General features: G+C 31.7%; 1 protein-coding gene across 1 annotated transcript in view; it reads left to right on the top strand.

Moving 5' to 3' along the window:
* LOC101964875 (transmembrane protease serine 11C) overlaps positions 1-7,224 on the top strand; it is a 47,420-nt gene extending 40,196 nt beyond the window's left edge. Inside the window, exons 7-10 of the mRNA XM_005331711.4 lie at positions 1,154-1,325; positions 2,494-2,753; positions 3,765-3,907; positions 6,795-7,224. Coding sequence (XP_005331768.1) covers positions 1,154-1,325; positions 2,494-2,753; positions 3,765-3,907; positions 6,795-6,956 — 737 coding nt within the window. The 3' untranslated portion in view covers positions 6,957-7,224. The remainder of the gene's footprint in view (positions 1-1,153; positions 1,326-2,493; positions 2,754-3,764; positions 3,908-6,794) is intronic.
* The last annotated feature ends 11,187 nt before the right edge of the window (positions 7,225-18,411 follow it).

The raw sequence follows: 18,411 nt of genomic DNA, 5'->3' as shown, positions 1-18,411 counted from the left end.
ATCCTTTACACTATTGACAGAACCAAACATTCTTTTTTTTTCAGCAGCCCTCCTGTTTAATACAGGATATTCAGCAGCTTCCCTGGCTTTTATCTACTTGATATCCATAGCCTGTCTGAAATATACCAGCTGTGATAACAAAAATGTCTCTTACAAATATTCCTAGGGAGATAATGTTCAAAAGTGACTCTGGTTAAGAGTCACTGCTTTAATCTATACACCTGCATTAATTATAGTAAGTTTTGTGGGTTTTTTCCCCCACTCTCTAAATGCTTTAGAACATATCTATTAAAGAAAAGAACTTTGTAATCAAGTATCATTTTTATTATACTTGGTTAATATTTGTTGAGCTCCTTCTATGTGCTAATATTCTCTATGGTAAATTCTGCAGATACATTTTTTAAAAAGTTGTGATTCCTGCTTTCCATTAATGAGATAGTAAAAGGTCCCATAAACTGTTAAAGAACAAACTTGGTATTTAGTTGGAGTAAAGTTAAGTTAATCAAGGGAATCAGAGACAAAACCAGATGGAAAGAATACTGCAAACTTGCTTTAAAAACTTCAGAGTCTAGCAGTTTCTCTGGATCTAAATAGACAATAAAGCATAGTCCCGATTCATAGAATCATGAAACTTTGGAAACTGGTTGGCTATCTCCACATGTCATTTATCTATGTAGGAATTGTGTATTGTGATGTTAGTGGGAATACATTTCAATCTATTTTGTGTCTCTTCAATATCTCTTTTACATTCTTGTTCACTCATACTTTCATAGGAATGTTTTCATAGCACTAACATTGCTAACCCACACCATTCACTAAAATTAAAATGCACACATATCCCTGTGCAATTCAGTAATGTAACAGTTATTTTCTTCAAAATTCAAACCTATAATTTGAATTTATCTCTTACATCAGGTCATAGTGAGGCCAAATAGATATACAAAGCATTTGTGCGTGATAGCTATAGGGGAAGACAATGTCAATCTATTTTTAACAAATTCTCAGTAAATCTCATGTCAGCAGTAACTCTATCCTAACTTCTCCAACATGGTGAGATTTTCCTCAATCATTAATAGGGAGACATATTATGAGAAGTTTGTTTACTACAGCAAAATTAAGCAATATCAATACTGTTGAACTCTATTTTAAACAGGTTGTGGGCAACGCACAATAACTCGCTCTGGCAACAAAATTGCAGGGGGTCAGGATGCAGAGGAAGGTGAATGGCCCTGGCAAGCTAGCCTTCAGCAGAACAGTGTCCACCGATGCGGAGCTACTCTGATTAGTAACAACTGGCTTATCACTGCTGCTCACTGTTTTATAAAGTAAGCTCTGGCCCGGATGAAGGTCTAAAAGTCACTTAAGTATCTAAAGTTCTAATAAATATATTTCAACAATGTGGTCATAAACTATACTTCCAATTCTTCAATATTGTGAAATATACCCTCAAAATTACTCAATGATTTATAAGTAAAATAATAGATATGGTCAGTTTAGAGCAGGATTTGTGGAGTGTCACTATTGGCAGTTTGGATAAGATAATTCTTTGTTTTGGAAAGCTGTCCTGTACTGTGGAATATTAGCAGCATTCCTGCTCTGACATCAGCAGCATCCCTCAATATTGACAACCCAAATGTCTCCAAACACTGCCAAATGTGGGGAGAAAGTGGAACTCTGCTAAGAACCACTAAGTTGGAGATGTTTACTTCAATTTTATAAAAGAAAATTTAAATTCCAAATTGAACATGTATCTTACATTTCTTTTTCATCATTATAAAAGTTGGTTTCATTTATTTAATCATAAGTATTTTAATACATGTTCCCATAAATCTACAGCCTCATTTGAAATGATGTTTTTTTAAAAGATATATTATTACTCAAAAAGTGTGGACTTTTTTTTTCCTAAAAGATACTTACACTTTTGTTCAATGATTCTTTTCATTTTATTTATTAAAAAGAAATCCTTGTCAATCTTGAATGACTCTCCTCAAAATCATGCTTGTTTATTATGTTTTTTAAGTAGGGTTTGAAAATGTTCTAGCAGCACTATTTGTAGTACTTAATATACAAATCCTTGAATAAATAATAATAAGTCAAAAGTGTTTTCTTTATAGTCTTTAATACTTTAAAGAGTATTTAGACTATTTCTTTAATTTTCATAAATGCACTTTTTTCATATATCCATGCTCACTTTTTATTTAATATTGTCTTATGTTGTCACATTTATCTTTCTAGGTCTCTCTTTCGCATTTTGGGGATTTTCTATTTCAACTAAGAAATAAAATATAGTTTCTCCGGGTTATCTTTTATAAGACAGTAAACAGATATTCCAAGTCTCATCTTTCATCATTATTTTTATATTTTCTTTTACATGTAGCTTAATTTTGGCATGTTTAAAAGTACTATGGGGACTCCAACAAACCTAATTATTTTTAAAAGATTAAGTCCTACACTCTGAAATATAGTATTTTTAATTAAATCTTTTTTTTTAAGGGAAAATAATCCCAAAGACTGGAATGTCAGTTTTGGGCTTCTTTTAAGTGATCCAAAAATACAACGAACTATCAAGGATATTATAATTCATGAGAACTACCATTACCCTGCACATGATAATGACATTGCTGTTGTGCATCTGTCTTCACCAGTATTATATACAAGCAATATCCGAAGAGCATGTCTTCCAGAAGCTACTTATAAATTCCCACCCAATTCAGAAATGGTAGTCACTGGATGGGGAACATTAAAGTCTGACGGTGAGTTTTGAACCTCCCTCCATTACATAGCTTGAGTTTTAAGAGCTAAAAATAAATCTACTCAGAATTAAAACAATCTGAAAAACACTTTCTCTGTATCATTTCACAGATGATAATGTGCAATGGATTGAAAATGATCCTCAACATAATTCATACAAAACTCTAATTTCATAGAGCTGTTTATCATAATTCCCGTAAAAATGGCAGTTTTTACAGAAATTTATTATTTAGATACACAATTTATTTTCCTTCATTTCATTCATTCATTGAAAAAACATTTATTTTGATTATGGTCTGGATACTTTAAAAGATAAAATAGACAAATACCTCAACCTATTTTCTTAGCAAAGAACAAGCTTTTGTTCTCAATAAAGAAAAACAAAAATTTCAAAATATAAGAAAGAAGTATAAACATATATATTATGTGTCATGCATGTAAATGCCAAAGGAAAAAATAAGGACTCCAAAAGATTGAGTACTTTCAATGCAATGAGAAGAGTAGCCCTCATAAGTAGGTGATACTTGAGTAAGGTCCATTTATATAAGTGCATCCTTATGACCTTAGTGATAGAAATATTTAGTGGCTATTTGTGTTCATATATGTATTTTGAAAAGAGAAAAATAAAGTTAAAATTAATTCTAAGATTCAGAATTATAGTAATAAACAGTTGAAAACCTAAAAATAATCATGAAATTTATCTTCTGGGATATGAATTTTGAATTTTGCTTTCTAAGGCATATATGTAGTAAGTATAAAATTCTAAAAACAATTTTTAAACAATCTCATCACACAACATGTATAAGTGTGATAATTAAATTACTAATTTTATTTAGTGTGTTCATAAATATTACTTGCTTCTTTGTTACTAAAAAAGAAGAAAAATAAAGGTTTAATAAACATGTTTTATGTTGATTTAGAAATTGTACATAGTGTTAAAAGTTAGATACTAGTAACTTAGCAAGAGAAATTAATATTGGTTTTAGGAAAAATATACAATTTCCTTCCTTTAGGAAAAAGTCCTAATATACTCCAAAAAGGATCAGTGAAGATTATAGATAATAAGACCTGTAACAGTGGAAAGGCATATGGTGGAGTTGTCACACCTGGAATGTTGTGTGCTGGGTTCCTGGAGGGACGTGTGGATGCCTGTCAGGTAAATCTGCCTAGTCCACTTTCCAAAATTTTTTCTTATAGTTTTAAATTTGCAATTAACCAATTCAATTTTCTCAGTTTTTAACAGCTTACATATGTTGCATAGCCAAAGAGTCTAATTAAAATTATAGTGATATCATTTAGGACTCATTAGAATACTGAAATTCTAAATCACCCAATCTAAGAAGTAGTGAATGGAAATAGGAAAAAGACTCAATTAGGATTAACAATGAAGAGAAAAACAGGTTACTAGTAACTTTATTTTGCTCTTTGAGACCACACTGAACTGGTCTGGTAAAAACCTATATACTGGAGCTCTCATAATTTGGCTCCAACATTCTAAATATTTATTTATTTAACAATACTTACATGGCAACCCCACGTGCCAGAAGTTCTTTAAAATATTAATTTATTCTAGTTATGGAAATTCTTTTACATGTTCATATTATTTTAAACCCAATTTCTCAGATGAGGAGACTGAGACAAAGAGATTAAGTAACTTGTGTAAACTCACACAACCAGTAAGTAACAGAGCTAAAATTTCAATGCAGTATATTTGACTCTTTTGCCCATACTCTGAACTCTACTGTTTCCACTGATTTTACTTAATGTGCCTCTTATGCTCCTATTGCTGTTTATAAACACTAGTCCTAAAGCTATCAAAAGTACTACTGTAGTTAGTTAGGCAGGCAGAATCAGTGATAAGATCAGGAAGAATCTCATTTTATTCTTCCATTCTTACACATAGTGATTATTTATTTACTACTATGTGCCAGATCCTGTGCTAGGTAAAGAAAAGTTAAAATGAATGCAGCACATTTTTACATTCTAGGAGCCAGTGCACTTGCAAGCAAGTGTATACAATATATAATTATTATCTCTAATAACATATTTCCATCTTTACAGTTGTTCCACTAGCTAAACCTATTCTTTGATAAGAGGCACTTAAACCCCCTTCCTTCAATTTTCTCTCAGTCCATTACCCCCAGCCTCACGACTCCTAACTTTATGAAACCTAGAACCCACATTTTATTATTTCAACCACTCTGTTTACAATAACCTCAAAAACTTAATCTTCTACTCCTCCCACACCTGACTTATTATCTTCAATCACAAAGTAGTCTATCATCTTTCTTTGCTCTTACATGAGCACACATAGAAGAAATTTTACCTTCTTGTAAACAGCAGTCATTTACTCATAGATAGGTCTAATATTATAATTCTTTAATGAATCTCTCATTGAGCTAAGCCAAACCTTTATTATATTCTTTACCTATCTATCCCACTATGCCCATATTTTTCTTAACATATGATATCTCACTGAAATATTTTCCAGTGAAACAGAGTATACCAATGGTTGGCAGAGAGGTGAAGGAAATGGAGGGATGTTTTCAAAGGGTAGTTTTAAAACTAATAAGTTATGGGGACCTTATATATGGGGACCTTATATATAGGGTAGTGACTTAATAATGATGCATTGTATACTTGAAATTTTTTATGAAAGTAGATTTCATACAAAAAAAATATATGACATGATGAACAAGTTAATTCATGTAATTGAGCAAATTGTTGCACAATGTATTTATATATCAAAACATCACATTATACACTTGAAATACAGGCAATGTTTATTTGTCGATCATACTTCAATTCAAAAACATATAAAATACATCCATCTGTCTGAAAAGAAGGATACAGAGATGTGGACTTACATAAGTGAGCTGAGAAGTTGAAAAGGACAAGACAAGGAACAGAGGGATTGCCACCTGTTATTTTCCACTGACTCTAAGAATTATGCTAGGTTCCAGGCAATAGAACAAGATTTTTTAAGCTATGAAATGATAAGAGTTTGTAATGGTGGCCTGAGAGATGAGAAATTGACTAGAGAGACAAAAAAAAATTTCTGAGAGGAAATTTTGTAACATGATTTTATTTCCCAGTGTATGGGTGAGCACAGGCTATGATGGGGAGGGTGGTAAGAAGCTGAAGATACTGTTGATAAGAGTAGGAATATGGATGAGTCAAAGTATGTAACCTGCATAACGAAAGATAGAAGGAGAAGAAGACCTGATATACTAATAGGAAGGGGTGAAGAGAGAATTGGTATTCTTAGTGAGGTTGAAGAGCAGATGCAGGGCATCATTGGAATAAGTCAAAAAAGGGTTGGTACATAGAATCATAATGCTGAATAATGGTGTTTCAGAAGTGGAGCAGTTCCAGGTAATGACAAGGAGTGATGTAAATAAATGTGTAAATGATCAAAGCCAGGGAAGCCAAGACACCGTGGGCCAAGATGCATCCTATAATGCATGTTAAAATCATTTAGGATGATAGAAAAAAATAGAGCAAAGGGAAATCTAAATGCTAAGAAATGTTCCATCACTCGGGGAATGGGCTAAAGATTAATGGATGAAAATTATAACAAGTTATAGAGAGGAGTTAGACAAATTATACAATTCTGGAAATGGAAGCAAAATTTAAAAACAGATGAAGAGCAATAGTCCAGTGTTGGCACTCAATAAATACAAATCTTCCCTTTTTTCCAGTATCTGTCTGGAAATAAAGGACATGGAGAGATCTATCAGAGTTCCTCAATATACTGATAACTGCATAAACAATAATACATTCAGTAGCTCCTTTGTATAATGCCCGAATTGAAACTTTCATATGTGCTTTCCATTTTTATATTGTTATATCCAAATATATATTTGAATTTAATTAAATGAGCATATGGCAAAGAATATTCTAGACTAAATCATTTTAGTTTTGAAATATCTAGGGTTCTTTTTTCCTCTTCTGCTGTTTTTCCCTATTCTTACTAAAAAAAGAAAAATAAGCAATATTCACCTTTAAAACATAGTAATTGTATACATCCTTTTTCTCTTTAGGGTGATTCTGGTGGACCATTGGTTAGCGAAGATTCAAAAGGTTTCTGGTTCCTTGCTGGTATTGTAAGCTGGGGAGATGAATGTGCTCTTCCAAACAAGCCTGGTGTCTACACTCGAGTGACATACTATCGAGACTGGATCATGTCCAAAACTGGTCTGTAGGGTAGAAGTTCTCTGTAGATTAAAGCTTAACAATGCTTGTTAAAAATGTTTCTAATTCCAGACCACATTTAACTTAGATATTACCTGTTCTTCATATTTAATGAATGAAATTTAAACACATATAATTTTAGAAATATGAAAACTTCTTTATGAAACTATGAACCAAGACATACAATTTTCCTCTTTACTAACCCTTTCTAGCTTGAAAGTAATTATGTGAATAAATATGTCTTCAGTTTATTAAGGAACTATTCTTTAATGATTTGCAGATCCAAATCTTTTGGAAAATCACTGAATAGATTTTATCAATAAACTCCCCTCTGAAAGTAGAAACAATCCTCTGCTGACAAGCACATGGATTCCACAGGATCAATGTATTTGTAATGTTGCCATCCAGTGAGTTGCAATAATACCATCTATAAAAATTACTCAGGAAAACCTGTCTAACTCTTTTCTTTCTGGTCCTTTGCCAATGCTGATCCCTTCTCAGTTTCTTCACGTTCTGGGACAGAAAATAACAAGATAATGCCATATGGTACTCTTTTGAGTTTGAAAGTGATATCTGTACATGATTCTCACTTACACACAATAGGAATGATATCCTCAGACATGTGGGCTTCATTTTCAACATGCAAATAATGACATATTGCATATCTCTAAACTCTTAAAATTTCTCAATAATACAAAGTATCCACCAGGATAAATAATAGTAAAATTTTGCCTCCACTTCAATCTCTTTTGACCCATACAGAGACATCCTAGCTGTGGGTACATGTGTCCATAAATGTACTATTCTGCCAAATCATCAGGTTAGTTGCCATTTATCCAAAATATTGTCTCCTGCAGGTGCTTTCTTAGACAGTAGTCCATCACTGTCTCTATAGGAGGTTTTCTTTCTCCTTTACATCACTAACAATTTACAGCTACTACTAACTTCCATCATGATATAAATTTTTTCATAACATCCCCAAATTACATTAATAATAATAGTTAATATTTATTAAGTCTTTACTAGTCTTTACCAGGCACACTTTATGTGTATTATTACATTGAACCCAGCCAAAAAAACCAGGTTGATTGTTTCCTTGATATATCAATTTTATCAGTAAGGAAATTGAGGTATAGAAAGTCAAGTAACTCTCTGAAAATCAGAGTTTATAATTGACTAAGCTGAGATTCAAAATCAGACCACTATATCCCAGAGCTCAGACTTGTAACAACAAAGTTATGTTATGTGATATTATTATAACTAGGACTATAACAAGTATAGTATTATAAAATGTAACATTTTATAATCATTTTCATAATTGATAAATTAGTACTATTGCTTTATTAAATACTTTTTGACATATCTTGTTATATATTCATAAGAATATGCATTTCTATCATTTGATGTTTTAGAAATTGAGGGTAAACAAAATAAAACTATATGCACATCAGTGAAGATTGACCTAGCATTGATCCAGGTACCACTCTTGTGATTAAGGAGGTAGAGAACTCTTGATTGACAAAACTTGAATTCTCATAGAGGCATTTCCAGAAAAAAAAATGCTAGATAGACTTTTTAAAAATAATAGCTATCCATTACCCAATGCTGCCTTCTGAGTAAATAAAATGTTCCTCAAAATCATATAATCTCGCAATAAATAGATTCTGTACTCTCATGTGTTATTGAGTTATAAGTCACAGATTTTTCATGTTATTCATATTCTGCTATCTTGGAAAAGAGCAATATGGACTAGTGACTTGAGCAGCAAGTATTCCTCTTTACATAATTTGTGTATGGATGAAAGGAGTACAAAATTCCTATGAGAAAAAAAGTACAAAATGTTTTATTTTTTATTTAGAAAATAATTTCACATGTGGACAGATACATTAAGTTAGCAAAATTTTAGAATGTGTCTCCAGATAAGACTGGCTTGCATGAACCCACCAGCATGATGATATGCTGTATAATAATAGATTCCCTTTTCCTCTGTACAAGTCAAAAATAGGAAGTAATGACAGTGATAAAGGTGTCCCTCCCCACCTGGTAACCAGTGTCATAATCATTGGGTCTCTTCAAATTTGAGTATTTCTGCTAGAAATGGTATATAAAAAGAGTTCATGGTGAGAACACATGCAAAAGAATTAAATTGAACCATTATTCCATAAAGAAAAATTAACTAAAAATTAATTAAAAACTTAAACCAAAAGGCTTCTGTATTGTAAAGGAAATAATTGAAATTTGAAAAGACAAAGTACAAAAGAGAAAAAAAATACCTACAAACCATAGTATCTTATTCTGGTATAATAACCATATATCCAAATATATAAAGAACTCACACAATGCAGTACTGAAAAGAAAAATCAATAACTTGATTTTTAAAAGAGTTAAATAGTCTGATAATACTTTTTTCAAAAAAGACAAACATACAGATGCCTACCATGTACTTGAAAAAGTGGTCAACACGACTAATACAAAAGTGAAAATTAAGACCATAGTGAGGTATCTTTCAATACTGTTAGAATTGCTATTCTCAAAAAGACAGCAGATAAAAAGTGTTAGGGAAAAAATGACACTTGTACATTGTTGGTGGGAATATAAATTGTCTAAAGAAATTAAAAACAGACTTATCATATGATCCAGCAATCCTACTATGGGGCATATATGCAAAGGAATTGAAATCAGTATTTCAGAGATATTTACACCCCATTTTCACTACAACATTAAGCTAGATATGGAAATAATTTATCTATAAGGTAAAATGGATTTTTAAAATGTGATATACACTTACACATAATAGAATGGTATTGAGCCATAGAAGAAAAGGAGATAATGCTACTATGACAAAATGGACAAACCTGGAGAACATTATACCAAACAAATAAAAACAAATATTGAGTGATATCTATTGTATATGGAAAATGACAAACCCCAAAATAGTGTGGCCTGGGGAGAGGGAATGAGAGAAATGGCAATACATTGATCCTTTCCCAATATACTCTTTCCCAATGATGAGACGGGCTCCAGGGAAGAGATATTAGCCTCTGGGAAGAGGGCAAAGCATTGATCCTTCACAAAACAAATCCTTCCTCAGGTCCTCCATCTGGTCCAACAAAGACAAATTCCAGATACTAACCACTGACCCCAGACAAGCCCCCCGCCACACACATCTCACCCAGTAAAACGGAGCCCAAATTCCTGAGTAACCAAACTGACGCACTCATTAATCAAGTTACATCTCAGGATAACCTATTAAGCACAGACTCCTTCTTTGGCCAGTGGCTTATTTTCCACTAGGAAAACGGGTCCATCAGAGGCATGACTCCGTTCCTGAATAAAGGCTTTTGCTGAAGTTTGTGCCTGGCCTGGTCCTTTTGTGCTAACAATATCCTTTATATGTACAATATAAAAATGTTGAACTCATACAAACAGGGTAGAATGGTAGTTGCCAAGGGCTGGAGGTTGGGATAAACAGAGTGTTAGTGAAAGAATACAAACTTTCAGTTATAATATGGACAAGTTCTATGGATCTAAAAATACAAAGGTGGTAGTAGGTGTGTTAATTTGATTGTAATAATCATTTTATACACACACACATATTAATTCATTACATTTTACACCTTGGATATATACAACATTATCAATAAATATTCTAAAATAAGAATTTTGAAATATTGGCAAATCAATACACTGAATATAAATATCAGGTTTATTAGGTGAATTAAACATCATATAGATATCACTACAATTTCTGCGTGTTTAAATATACTTCTCCTTACTAGAAAATGAGTAAAATTTTAATGAACTTAAGCTTAACATCTCAGTTGGTTTCTTCTTTTACATTCTTAAGCCCCATGCCTGTACCCTGCATCTCTTTGTCTTTTTTTTTTAGAATTTTTTTAAAATTTTAATTTGTATATATGAGAACAGAATGCATTACAATTCATATTACACATATATAGCACAATTTTTCATACATCTGGTTGCCCACAAAGTAGAATCACATCCTTTGTGTCTTCATACAAGTACTTAGGGTAATGATGACCATCAAATTCACTGCCTTTCCTACCCCTGTGCCCCTTCATTCCTCTCCTTCCCCTTTCCCCTTTGCCCTATCTAGAGTTCATTTAATCCTCCCATTTCCCCTCCCCAGAGCATATTATGAATCAGCATCCTTAAATCAGAGACATAGGCAGAGGCAATTAAATAAATCATAAAAACATTATTTTTCCAAAAAAATACTATATTTTAAATATTTGTTAACTTATACTAATATTTCTAAGCTAATTTCAGTGGCACTATAACATATTCCTGCCATGTTGCTATTCTTACTATGATACCATATAAAATTAAATCTTTTTTTTTAATTTATTTTTTATTTCTATTTAACAGCGGAATGCATTACAATTCTTATTACACATATATAGCACAATTTTTCATATTTCTGGTTGTATACAAAGTATATTCACACCAATTCATGTCTTCCTACCTGTACTTTGGCTAATAATGATCATCACATTCTACCATCATTAATAACCCCATGTCCCCTTCCTTCTCCTCCAACCCATCTGCCCTTTCTAGAGTTCATCTATTCCTCCCATGCTCTTGCTCCCTATCCCACTATGAGTCAGCCTCCTTTTTAATTCTGCTAAGAAAAATTTTTTAAACCTCAACATTCTATACTGTGGAAATTATTAAAATTTTTTAAAGCAGGAAATATTGAGTATTTTTTAATAAATGCTTATGGAAAGGAACATCAAGGAATTGTGTGAGTAAATGAACCTCTCTTAGAAACAGCAGAGACTTTATAGAAATACTTTGAAGTGTAGAATAAGAAAAAAGAAAAAAATGATAATATATTATACAAAAATCAATAGGATATCAATTTCATGTGAGCTCAACCTTACAGAAACTTAGTTTGAATAAAAATTGATAATTTTATAATCATGCATATTTTTCTAAATTCCATTTTTAAACCATACTTATATTATTATATACTTCCATCATAAATTCTTAAATAATAGAGTTATTGGAAATCTAGCTTTCAAACTTCCAGTCTTGAAAATAGTAGAATTAAGATATATTTTAGAGTTTAATTATTTATGAAATAGAAAAGCTAAGTGTGTCAATAGCTTATCAACAAAAGAATAAAATTAAAATCATACTATATTTAATAAAAGTAACCCACATGAAGTTTATGCAAATAAAATTTCACCAAAAATAATCATGAAATGTGTTTGGAAAGATAAGATAAAGAAATAAACTTTTAGCCTTTCTTTGCTATCCAAAAGTACAATGCCTAATATGAATAGTCAATAAATGTTTCATTACATACTTTTTTTAATAAATATGATAATCTTGGTAGTTTCAGTTTGTTATACGTTCTTTTTTAAAATAGTAAAATATTATTACTTTCAGTATTTAGTGAATATGTAATTTTTAAAAAGTAAACTTGACAATTATGCTTGTTCTTTTGTCATTTCATATATTGATAATTTGTATTATATATGCTTTTTATAAATCTGATATCCATATATCTTACATTAATTTTAAATCAAATTTCTTATCATTTACCTCTGACACATCTATATTGAAAAAGTAGTGACCTGTCTCATGGTGTAATTCTTCAAATTAGATACATTCTAAGAAAATGAAGGTGAATTTGTCATTTTACATGCTCTACATAATTTAACACAGCTTTAAAAAGTTTATGACTTTAAGAATTCAGACTCCAAGTATTTTTGTGTAGATACTTCTTCATAAATAATAGTTGACATTCTTTCTTCAAATTCTATCAATTAAACTTCAATAAAAATACTTCTCAGGCTGGGGATGTTGCTCAAGCCATAGCGCGCTTACCTGGCATGCGTGCAGCCCGGTTCCATCCTCCGTACCACATACAAAGATGTCGTGTCTGCCAAAAACTGAAAAATAAATATTAAAAAATTCTCTCTCTCTCTCTCTCTCTCTCTCTCTCTCTCTCTCTCTCTCCTCTCTTTAAAAAAAATAAAAATAAATACTTCTCTAAACCAAAAAAACTCTTAACAAATATGAAAAAAATTGATGTAATTCCTTGCATTTTATCATGATAATGGAATGAAATTACAAGTCAAAACCAAAAAAACCTACTGAAACTATAAACATATGGAAACTGAACAATACTCTTTTGAAAGATAAATGAGTGATAGGAGAAAGCAGGGGAGAATTTTAAAAATTCTTAGACTCAAACTAGTAATACAACATACAAGAACTTTTGGGATACTATGAAGGTGCTTTTAAGAGGAGAGTTTATAGCTATGAGTTCCTATATAAGAAAATCAGAAAGATCCCAAATAAACAACCTTATGAGGCATCCCAAGGCCCTTGAAAAAAGAAAAAACCTATTCCAAAATCAGAAGGAAGGAAATAATGAAGATCAGAGCTAAAATCAAGGAAACTGAGAAAAAGAAACAATATAAAGGATTAAAGAAACAAAAAGTTGATTCTTTAAAAAGATAAACAAGATTGATAAACCAAAATAACCAAAAGAAAAAGAGAGATTAATAAAATTAGAGATGAGAAAATAAGAAATCACCGCAGATATCCCAGAGGTCTAACAGATCATTAGGGACTATTTTGAAAACTTACACAACTGGGAAACCTAGAAGAGATGATACATTTCTAGATACATACAACCCACCAAAATGGAGTCAAGAGATATAGAAAATCTAAACAGACAAATAACTAGCAATGAGAAAAGCAGTAATAAAAAGCCTTCCAACAACAACAACAAAAAAAGCTTAGGACTAGATGGATTCTCAGCTGAATTCTACTAGACTTTTAAAGAAGAACTAATGTCAATGTTTCTCAAATTATTCCATGAAACAGAAAGAGATGGAATGCTTCCAAATTCATTCTACGAAGCCAGTATTATACATATACCCAAACCAGATAGGGACATGTCAAGGAAAGAAAACTATAGATCAATATCCCTGATGAACTTATATGCAAAAATACTTAATACAATATTAGCAAATTGACTTCAACAACATATTAAGAAGATTGTACACCATGACCAAGTGTGTTTTATTCCAGAGATGCAAGGATACTTTAATATATGCAGATCAACAAATGCAATTCATCACATACATAGAATTATGGACAAAAATTACTTGGTCATCTCAATAGATTCAGAGAAAGCCTTTGACAAAACTTGGCACCCTTTCTTGATACAAACACTGAAGAAACTAGGATAGAAAGAACCTATCTCAACATCAAAAAGGCCATACATGAAAAACTCAAAGTCAACCTCATAGGAAATGGGGAGAAATCAAAAACATTTCATTTCAAATCTGGAACAAAACAAGGATGTCTAGTTTCATCACTCCTATTTAATATAATACTATAAATTCTAGCCAGAGCAATTAGGCAAGATAAGAAAAATGAAAGGAAGAAGTTAATTTATCAACATTTGTAGATGATATGATCTAAAAAGTTCCAAATAAGACTTCTAGAGCTAATAAATAATTTTGGAAAAATAGCAGATTACAAAATCAACATACGAAAATCAACAGCTTTCCTATATACCAGTAATGAATCTGCTGATAAAGAAATCAGGAAAATAATCCCATTCACAATAGCTTCAAAAAATTAAATAAAACACATAGGGATAAATCCACCAAAGAGGTGAAAAAAACTCTACAATGAAAAGTATAGAACATGAAGAAGAAAAAGGGGGAGGAGGAGGAGAAGGAGGAGGAGGAGGAGAAATAATGGGAAGATGAAAAAATCTCCCATATTCATGAATAGGCAGAATTAATATTGTTAATATGGACATACTACCAAAAGGGATATACAGGTTTGATTCAGTATCCACCAAAATACCAGCAGCTCGGGAAGTTGAAGCAAGCGGATCATGAGTTCAAAACCAGCCTCAGCAACTTAGTGAAGCCCTAAGCAATTTAGCACAATCCTGTCTCAAAATAAAATATAAAAGGGGGCTGGGGATGTGGGTCAGTGGTTAAATGCTCCTGGGTTCAATCCCTGATACAAAAGAAAAAATTCAGGAGGTATAATACATGACTTAAAATTATACTTACAGAGCTATTGTAACAAAAAGTGCATGGTACTGGTATAAAAACAAACATATAGATTAGTAGTACAGAACAGAAGGCACAGAGAAAAACCCACACAATGATCTGATCCTTGACAAAAATCCAAAAACGTACATTAGAGAAAAAAGCATCTTTAACATATGGTGCTGGGAAAACTTATTATCCATATGTAGAAGAATAAGACTTGACCCTTATATCTCATTCTGCACATAAATCAACTCAAAATGGATCAAAGACCAAAGGCTTAGACCAGAAACCATAAAACTTCTAGAAGAAAACAGAGTTAACACTCTAGCAAATAGGCACAGGCAAGGACTATCTTAATAGAACCCCTAAAGCTTAAGAAATAATGCCAAGAGTTAATAAATGGAATGGCATAAAATTAAAAAGCTTCTTCACAGCAAGGGAAACAATAATGTGAAGACAGAACCTATAGAGTAGGAAATAATCTTTTCTAGCTACTCTTCTGATAGAGAATTAATAAATAGAATACATAGACAACACAAAAAACTACCAAAAAATCAATAAATGGGCAAATGAATTAAACAGACACTTCTCAAAATGGTCAACAAATATATGAAAATTTATTCAATATCATTACAATTAGAGAAATGCAAATCAAAACTATCCTGAGATGTCATCTCATACCAGTCAGAATGGCAGTCATCAAGAATACAAACAATAATACATACTAGAGAGGATATGAATAAAAAGGAACACTTTTACATTGTTGGTAGGATTATAAATTAGTATAACCGCTATGGAAATCAGTATGGAGCTTCCTCTAAAACTAAGAACAACCATATGACCCAGTTATACCACTCCTCGGTATTTATCCTAAAGAATTAATGTCAACATACTATATTGATACAAGCATACCTATGTTTATATCAGCACAATTCACAATAGCCAAACTGTGGAACCAGCCTAAGTATTCATCAACAGATAAATGAATAAATAAAATGTGATATATATGTAGTACATATGTATATTTTATGAAGAGAGAGAGAGAGTGTGTTTTATTCAGCCATAAAGAAAAATGAAATTATGTCATTTGCAGGAAAATGGATAGACTTGGAGACCATTATGTTATGCAAAATAAGCCAATCTCAGAAGGTCAATGGTAATGTTTTATCTCATATGTGAAAGCTAGAGAAGAAAAAGAAAAAGAAAGATGGGGGCAATCATATGAAAAAGAAAGGGATATCAGTAGAATAGAGGAAAGGAACCAAGGGGTAAAAGAAGAGAGAGGGAGAAGTGCTAGGGAAGGATATTGGACAAATCATATTGTTAAATTGTATGCATTAATTAATATGTAATGACAAATTTCACCATTATGTACAACTATTATATACCAATAAAATGTGAAAAAAAAATTTGTTTTACTCATTTGGTAGTGGTTATAGACATAGTCATTCTTGATAAGTTGTGTTTTGAGGAAAAGGAGAGAGAAAAATAAAGGATAAAAAGGAAAGCCAAAGGAAAGTGAAGGAAATAATAATGAAGCTCATTTTTTCTTTGCCTAAACGGAGATGACAAAAGGCAAAACATACTTTAGTAAAATTGGATTTTACCATGAACATTCTTCCTTTGTTCTTTTGGTTGCTCACCTACACATGATAGTTTTTCAAGCTTGTAAATCTATCTAGTGTTTACCTTGTTTTGTTTTGCTTCAAGCATATGGCCCTGATGAGATTAACTGATATAATATATATGCAAAGCCCATGAGTTCTTAATAAAAATAAATCAGGACTGTTTTGTTATAAGGAACCCATCATAGCTAATGTAATAGGTACAAATTTTATGGTCACAAATCTTTGGTATAAAAAATCTCTCTAAACAAAAGGAATAAAAAAGTGATCTCATGAAAATAGAAGGGAAACCAATAAAATAGAGGAAAAGGGATTGAGCAGGAGTGAACAGGGAGAACATGCAGAAGTATTGGGGTAAAAAGACCACCAAATTATGCTATGCCCATTTACAAATATACCACAATGAATCCCACTTTTATATATAATTATAGTGTAAAACCGAAGGTTAACAGAATTAGTGTATTATCCTCCTTCCAGGTACCTTAACTCCTAAGCTTACTTTCTCAATTGTGTTGCCCTCCTGAAGCTCCTCTGGAATTCAGGTTATAACCAGGACCTACCACCAATGAAAGCTATCCAAAGAAATGATTGTGTTTATGGGGCAACTTCCAAAGATAGGACCTGAGTTTCATAATCATTGTTTTCTACAAATTAGCTTCAGGGTCTTCACCAGTGTATATGTCATTGTTATTATTCTTGTGGTTAATAAACATAATGATATAATGAAAAAAGTCTCTCTTTGAAATCTGATATAAATATGATTTCACTTTCTCCCCTAAAATCTCAATACCTGAGGGCTCACAAAAGTAATATCCTTTAAGCTAGTATGAATCTCTGGGATAAAATACTATTTTTTAATATTATGAACAGTTTATGTTTCTAATATACTTTAATTTACTGAGTATGGTATAGAAAATATTAAACTTATAAGTAAGGCAGGTTCTACAACTGTGGAAGGATTTTTTAAATACCTATTAAGTGTTATACAGGGAAAGAGAGAAATAGAGTTATCAATGTTGATGAAACTGGCTTAAAAGACTTTGGCAAATGATCCTATATAATGCAAATGGTGTTCTGGGTCACAGGACTCTAACCCTTTATTTTCTATAGGAGCAATGATTCAATATTCACTAATTCGGTGTTGTGGTGACTTGATATAACTGAAAAATAATGATAATCAACTGATACTTGTGTATACTTGTGCTTAAAAATAGATAAAATAGATGTGTTACATTTTTCCTAAAGGTATATTTCTCATAGTTTTTGACTTATTCATTCCTCCCACTAGTTATTCCAAAATAATATATTTCAAAACCAAAGTACTCTTATTAGAAAATATATCTAGACCCTTCAGAAAGTCACTTGGGAAGTCAAATTCCATCCAAGTCTGAAAGTAGTGAAAAAAGCCAGTAATTCTGGGCATATAGTAACAATCAAAGCAATGGTCTAAGCTGTTGAAGATCCAAGAAGCAGTCATTGCAAAGGGAAGCTGAGGAGGCACATCAGACATGGCCAATATACCCATCTAACCTATTCTAGTACCAAACAAATTCCTGAAAGGCCTGAATGATGTGTTCACTGTTTATAATCAACAAAAGCTAAGAAAGTATATGTAGTAGATATTTAGTAACTCTTTGTTAAATAAATGAATATAAGACAAAATAAATAAATAAATAAACCAAGTAAAATGGACCATCTAAGTAAAAAAAAAAAAAAAGTCACCTTTATCCCTGCTTTACCTGCCACAGAAACAAACTAGTTGATAAAGTATTCAAATCAAACCA

Source organism: Ictidomys tridecemlineatus, chromosome 9, assembly GCF_052094955.1.
Source record: "Ictidomys tridecemlineatus isolate mIctTri1 chromosome 9, mIctTri1.hap1, whole genome shotgun sequence".
Taxonomy (NCBI): Eukaryota; Metazoa; Chordata; class Mammalia; order Rodentia; family Sciuridae; genus Ictidomys; species Ictidomys tridecemlineatus.
The sequence above is the reverse complement of the archived record's forward strand: the minus strand, read 5'-3'. Positions and strand labels throughout refer to the sequence as shown.